Here is a 7,643-nt window from a genome sequence, read left to right as displayed (position 1 = left end):
TTGTGTTTTTATTACGTGATGGGGAACTGCTGTTCACGCTGATAACAACAGCGCATTTTTCTCTGGTTAGTTAAAACACGCCGGCCGTGCCAAGGAGCAGAAGGCCGAGGCGGTTCAAACAGATGAGCGCTCGGCCGATCCAAACTGTGTGCGTGACGGACCGTGCTGGAAAAAGAGTCATCACCACCAGTGCAGGGGCCCCGCGTCTGTCAGGAGAGAGCTATTTCATCCTGAGCTGGCGCACACACCGTGAAAATTATTGAAGGAGACAAAGGAGGTCTCCAAGGTAACACTGATAGTGCAATGTTTTCTTAGTTTTCAATGCACCAAGAAAACTTGACTTGCAGTTTTGAATATCCAGTTATCATTTGTCAATTAGTTATCACAATGCTTTCATCTACATGAAATCTAATGAGAGAGAGAGGGGAACTGCAGAATAGTTTTTCTTGCCAAGGTAAGCTCCACTCTCACAGTTGCTAGATAACGAGCTGATAACAAAAATATAGGCGGGGCTGAGGCTAGATATTTTGGGCCCTTGTTAAATTATATGATATTACCGCTCCGAACAAAAACAATGTTGATAATTCTGTTCTGTGAGGACACCATGTCAGTTCAACTGACTGTATCTCAAAGTCCTTATTGTAACCATGAAGCCATGAACAATCACCAAGAGATTCCTGAAATAGAGTAGGTCCACTGACACAACTGTGACAACACATATCACGTACTGTAGGGTATCATCAGGGTAATCAAACAACTATGATTGTTTGCAAACAACTAACACAAGGTCTTTGTCTAAGTCTTTGTCAGTGTCTTTATGTTGCATTTTGTGGCACATGAAACTATCACTGTAAATGTAAATTAGGTTTATAGGCCAAGTATACTTGCGTATACTGTATCTGCATTTATGTGTGAATTAGTGAAACACACAGAGCACAGTGAACACACAGTGAGATGAAGCACACAATGAGCACACAATAAGGTAAAGCACACACTAACAATGGAGCAGTGAGCTGCCTTGCTACAGTGACACTCGGGGAGCAGTGAGGGGTTAGGTGCCTTGCTCAAGGGCACTGCAGCCGTAGATGTGGGTATGGGAGAGCAGTGTGCAACCAATTCCCCTGCCCACATTTTTCCTACTGGTCGGAGATCGAACTGGCAACCCTTCAGTTTCAAGCCTGAAGCCCTAACCAGTAGACCACGGCTGCCCCTTGACCCAGGGCATGGTGAAGCAATCGGGCAGCTCGAGTTCAGGAATCACTGTTACATGTCTGTGTCTCTTTGGATAAAAAGGTCTGCTAAATACCTTTCAACAACCTCATGCAATTTGTTGTAGTGATACCTCTTTTACTGATTGATTTATTTGAAAATAGAAGTACCAGGGCACAGCATACTAGGTCCTGTTGTGAGAAACTGTAATCAAGTTTTTAAACAAACAAAAAGATTGTTCTTTTAAATCTGGAGTCCTCTTGTGTTTGCCAGCCTAGTCTGGGGAAAATGCTGCCAAGTGTTTGAAACATGCAGGTGAAATGTTATACCACACACATAGTTCTGGTATGGGGCAAACAGGGTACCACACACATAGTTCTGGTATGGGGCAAACAGGGTATCGCGCCAACGGCTCCAGGCCTGGCGGGTGCGTTGGTGCAAAAGCACTGATGATGGTCTGAACGGGAACGTTTTGCACTTTGGTAGCACTTTGCACTTTTCACCACTGGTTGGATTAAAATTTGCATCGGCAACATTGGTGTGTGAGTTCTTTCTTGACTGAAGGACTGATACCACACACAGGCACACACACATTCTGAAACACTAATCAGGTGCAGGACGTATGACAAACCAATTCACAAACCAATGAGAGATGCGGTCTAAGTCTTTGAGCAGCCTTGGCAAATATGCTTTCTTTTTATGCTTTTTATGCTAAGTTTAAAAGATTTTGTGAAACATTCCACTTCAACAGTACTCCTGTATGTTTGCGGAGAATAACCTCCTCTGACCATTCGCTAGTGTTCGCAAAAGTTTGCAAAAACTCAAAGAAGAGAACACAGAGAACTGTTTGCTAACGTACATCTCAGGTGATATTGTGATGTTGTCTGTGTGCCCGAAACGGGGATGTGATGGATGGAGAGTTAGCGCTCACTCAGGTTTTAGCACCTTTATTCAGTCAGAACCGTTCCTGAGCACCGATTAGGGTTATTTACCTTTAGCCCGCAAATGGGCAATACTTCCACATCAACTTTCATTGAAATACACAGATACAAATATCAAAGAATATAATAAAATGGCAAGTTAGCAAAAACATCTGATAAAAAATCCCAAACAAAACAAAACAAAACAAAACAACAAAATCAAATAAAATACACCATTCTACTGTTCAACAATCCAAACAGAAAAATATCAAATTTATTCTTTCTTTCGTTGTGGTTTAACCTTTGGTTTGTAGCAAGACTTCCATTTGTCAGAGGCGTTGCTTGTGCTTTGAACTTACCTTCAGTTTGAATGAAAGTGTTGTGTTTTTGTCATATAAATTATCCCATCGTTTGGCATTGTGAATACCTGCCCATTCTCTCTCATGTGTCCCTGGCCTTCCAAAGGCCACAGTAACAGGCTGAGTAGCATGCTTCTCACTTCCTCATATACAGATTGCTTAACTCAAGTGCATGATACAGGGTACGCAGAAATATTAAAGTTGCTTTAACGTATTATATTCTCTCTCTCACAAGCAGTAATATGTTTGTTTACGGTTGCCATGGTGTGCAAGAGTTCATGTGTCTCTGTATGGGTTCCAGACAAGCAATGCAGAGGGTGGTTGCCAGAGGCTACGACCCCGCGATGACCCCTCTGTTACCACTTGCCCGGGATGGGGACACCACACTCGTACCAGCCCACAAAGCCGTGAGCCGTATTCCTGCCGATGCGGCCAAAGTTCACCGGCTCCTGTCTGTACGAGCGGAAGTAACCTGCAACACACGCACACACACACACACACACACACACACACACACACACACACACACACAGTTAACTCAATCTTCCTCTGCATAAATTAAATAATACTCCTATCAAGTTCAGGGTGGAATTTGGAAGGTGAAAACTGGAAGGTTCATTTTTGTGCTGAAGGATGCTGGGATTTGTAGTACCTTGTGCTGGAGGCAGGTACATAGACAGGCTGTGGGGACCTGTCCTGCCATCCAGGTAGGAATCCACAAACTGGCAGTGGTCCTCGCCGTAGCCAAAGGAGTCTGCCACACTGTAGAACGTGTCTGCAAGACAAACCAGAAGGAGAAGGCCATCATAAACTATACTGTCTCGCCATAAGAGTATGTGACTTGAGGAAATGATTTGACCTTACAGAGACTTCCATACCTTTGAGTCCATCTGCCATAAAGATTTTGTAGCGCAGCGAGTTGCATAAGACTACGCCCACAAACTTCTTGTACCAGGTGCGCTTCACAAACTGACTTCCTTTGCAGGAGCTGTGAGCAGGGTTGTAGCGGAACTTATAAGGGATCCAGATCGGCTCACCACCTATGGGCACAGTTTCCATGGAGACAAGAACATGAAGCGATACTTGTATCCCTCATACTTGTATCCCTCAGACAGGATGGATATTATGTATGTATGAACGCATGTAAATATGTATCATACCTGGGGGTCTCTCAATAAGCAGTGGATCATCTGAAAGACAAATCAAATCACTATATGATCATGCCACACAACATGAAATAAATCATTCCTGTAATAAGTCTTCATGTCTGTGCAAATAGTTCAGCCTGGGCCTCTGGGGTAGGGAGCTGGGGGACACTCACCTGACTCCGTCACATACACCAGGGTGTCACTGACTGGACCCAGTCCAAACACATTCTTGGCCTGGATCTTAAAGTAGTACCTGCAAGAGGAGGGAGAGAAAGACTCAGGTGGGCATGGACGACAAACACAGGTGTCTGTGTGTGTGTGTGTGTGTGTGTGTGTGTGTGTGTGTGTGTGTGTGTGTGTCTCTGTCTGTGTGTGTCTGCGTTTGAGTGTGTGTTTGTGTCTGTGTTTCTGTATGTGTGAGGACGATGTAAAGGTTAAAGTTTTGTCTTCAGCAGTAAAGCTATTTTTATGTCTTGGAAGGAGTTGGGGTTTTCTGGCTGGCCACGGAGGGCATTCTAGGCCAGGGCGAAACTGAGCTGGGGTGGTGTTGATGGGGCTGACGGTGCGGGTGCGGGTAGGGCTGGTGCATTCATGCCAGAGGAGGTGTTTCATTCATAATCTCTTACCCAGGCACTTGGAACAGCTACTGTACTGTGCATTCACTCAAAAGGGTTTTATGTGAACACTTTATTTATGTGCCCGTGAATTTAGAAAGTAAGAGAGAGAGAGAGAGAGAAAGAGAGAGAGAGAGAGAGGGGGGGGTGAAAAGGCGGGTTAGAGGGGGCTGGGAGGGGGCAGGGGTAGAGTAAAACAACACAGAGAAAAGAGAGCAGAGGGAGAGAAAGAGAGAAGGGATGAAGCGGAGAAAGAGATACAGGAGAAAACAGCAGAGCAAGAGAGACGGGGAAAGGAGAGAGAGAAAGAAAGACAGAGAAAAGGAACAGAGGGAGTAAGAGAGAGAGAGGGAGGAACAAAAATAATTGTTTAAGAGAAAGAGGGCAGTGAATGAAGAAAGGGACAAAGAGAAAAAGAGAGAGAGAGAGAGAGACTAAGGGAGAGAGAAGAAGACTAAAAGCAAGAAAAGAGAAATGGGAAGGGGGGGGGGGGGTGGGAATAAGGGCAGTGATTTCACACAGGAGAGTTTTTCTACATGACGAATGGTCCTCTAACAGAAAGCAGACCACAGACCGCAGGGCCCAGCCACTGACCGGCCCTCAGGGTCTCTTTTATTTTGCAGAAAACACCACAACACGGCAACATATGTGTGTGTGTGTGTGTGTGTGTGTGTGTGTGTGTGTGTGTGTGTGTGTGTGTGTGTGTGTTTATGTGTGTCTGTGACCATGTTGTGATGGTAGTGGCATCCATAATTGTTTCCACAGTGGAGTGTGTTCTGTGGTTGGCTGTGCAGCTAACCTTGCGCGCTGTGCATTTCTGCTTCAAAGCTGGTTAATGATGCTAAACCAGCATATGTGTGTGTGTGTGTGTGTATGTGTGTTTGTGTGTAACATACTTCCATCAATGTTTGGATCTGTAAATCCTATGGTCCAAATACAGTTTTTTACAATTGTTTACACACGTTTTCAAAACTCTGTGTCTACATGTATTTTTCCAAATTCCACACACAAAACCAACAATTGCTCACACAAAATGCAATATGCTTCAAATCTCCAGCAAAATGACACACAACATTCAAAATGTCAAAAACACATCTTTAAAGCAAACATTTGCCTCACATTACAAACACTTTTGTCATAATATGACATTTTGGATACATCATGTACACACTGTTGTATTTCCATACAAAGTAATTGTTAAAGCAGTAGGACTGAGTACACACTCTGGATGATGATGATCATGATGATGGTGTGTGTGTGTGTGTGTCTGAGCAGTGGCGTTTCTAACCATTTTTGATTAGAAGTCAGTGTGTGTGAGAAATAGAGAGAGTGTGTGTGTATATGCGTGAGAGACAAAAACATGATTTTCAGTATAGGTGAAGTGAGGGGAGCCGGTGAAAGAGAGATGTGGAGAGAGAGGAGAGGAGAGGAGAGGAGAGGGGGATATAAGCTAAGAAAGAAAGAGGAGAGGAGATGGGGATATGAGTGGGGAAAGAAAGAGGAGAGGGGAGGAGAGAGGAGGATATGAGTGGGGAAAGAGAGGAGAGAAGAGGGGAGGAGAAGAGGGTAAGAGTTGGGAAGGAAACTACACACACAACACACAATACACACACACACACACACACACACTACACACACACATACACACACACACACACAACACACAATACACACACACACACTACACACACACACACACACACACACACACACACACACACATACACACACACACACACACACACACTACACACACACACCCTTTGTGGCCCATTCTGACCTGTCTGTCTAGAAATCCACTGAGTAAACACACTCACATTCCTAACTTATGAACTTACCACATTCTGATTGTTACTGTACAAATTGTTATGCTGTTTTGCTTGTGTTTTGGCAATGTACCTACAGCAATGCTAATAGAGCAAATAAAGCAACCTTGAATTGAGAAAGAGAAAGAGATGTATATACTGTATGTGTGTGTGTGTGTGTGTGTGTGTGTGTGTGTGTGTGTGTGTGTGTGTGTGTGTGTGTGAGACATTCAAAGAGACGGGTTCATGGCCGAGTGAAAAGCTTCGCACGGTGTGAGAGAATAGAAGTTCTTGGAGGGGAAGGTTAAGTGGAAAAAGGGAGAGAGGGAGAGAAAGAGGGCAAGACACACACACACACACACACACACACACACACACACACAAGCACACACAAGCACACACACACACACACACACACACACACACACACACACACACACACACATACACACACACACACACACACACACACACACACACACACACACAAGCACACACACACACACACACACACACACATACACACAAGCACACACACACACACACACACACACACACACACACAAGCACACACACACACACACACATACACACAAGCATACACACACACACACATACACACACATACACACACACACACACACACAAACTGATACACACACACACAAACACACACACACACACAAACACACACACACACACACACACACACACACACACACACACACACACACACACACACACACACACACACTCACAAAGGGAGAGGAAGGGGTGAGAGAGAGAAGAGAGACGAGAGACGAGAGAGGAGACGGTCAGGAGATCATGAGAGAGGGTGCGCTGGTTTGTTTGAGCAGCGTTTTCCTCATTACCGTGTGTCTCCTCATCTCTTTTCAACAGGGACGTGCACAGGGGGGTTGCTCAGGTTGCCCGGGCAACTGCCCACATGCCCTTCTTGACTCATGTTGCCCTTCCAATAGGGAAAATAAATCGTACAATGGATGCAGAATTTCGCGTAGGCCTAGATAAAAAACAATCGCAAAGCCTCATTCAATTCCATTCGGGCACCGAAAGTGAAAGTCAGTAGGGGAAGGGCAAACTCTGTGGCTGCAGCGCTGCAGGCGACCGGCACCTGAGCTGAGCCTGCATAAGCGGCCCTAGAAGGAGATCGTCTCGGTTGTCGTATGAGACGACTCAACGTTGTCGGAAAAGGTGAGTTTGTGATGTATAACAAACGAATGATCATCGTCATCAAGTTTTATGAAATGAATTAAAATCTTCATAAATCCAGGCTGAGTTTGCCGCGTTTAGCCTAAATAATCAGACAGATAGCTTGCAGAGAAGCAGCCCGTTATCACATAGCCTATAGGCTACTATTTTTTTGGTAGGCATTAGGCGAACTAAGCTACATGTCTGCTGATAGTTAGTTTCTCACATTTCGTTTTAGCAAGAAGAATGAATGATGGAAGTAATGCATGACATTAATTATTTTATTCAAAATGGTTAAATGCCTAAATCCTATCACTAGTATTTTGGGTATTGTCTGAAGCCAAGATGCCCACTGAAAAGAGTCAGATTCAGGAGAGGG

At 44.6% G+C, this 7,643-nt stretch overlaps 1 protein-coding gene across 2 annotated transcripts in view; it reads right to left on the bottom strand.

Annotated features, from left to right (window-relative positions):
• Positions 1-2,140: 2,140 nt before the first annotated feature.
• fndc1 (fibronectin type III domain containing 1) overlaps positions 2,141-7,643 on the bottom strand; it is a 47,540-nt gene continuing 42,037 nt past the window's right edge. For both annotated transcript variants that reach the window (XM_042094387.1, XM_042094388.1), the window contains 5 exons: positions 3,810-3,889; positions 3,649-3,678; positions 3,367-3,528; positions 3,141-3,263; positions 2,141-2,960 (listed from right to left, as the gene is read on the bottom strand). In XM_042094387.1, the coding sequence (XP_041950321.1) occupies positions 2,845-2,960; positions 3,141-3,263; positions 3,367-3,528; positions 3,649-3,678; positions 3,810-3,889 (511 nt within the window). In that variant the 3' untranslated portion in view covers positions 2,141-2,844. The remainder of the gene's footprint in view (positions 2,961-3,140; positions 3,264-3,366; positions 3,529-3,648; positions 3,679-3,809; positions 3,890-7,643) is intronic.

Source organism: Alosa sapidissima, chromosome 6 (genome assembly GCF_018492685.1).
Source record: "Alosa sapidissima isolate fAloSap1 chromosome 6, fAloSap1.pri, whole genome shotgun sequence".
NCBI classification, from domain to species: domain Eukaryota; kingdom Metazoa; phylum Chordata; class Actinopteri; order Clupeiformes; family Clupeidae; genus Alosa; species Alosa sapidissima.
Note: the sequence above shows the minus strand (reverse complement) of the source record. Positions and strands in the feature narration are given on the sequence as shown.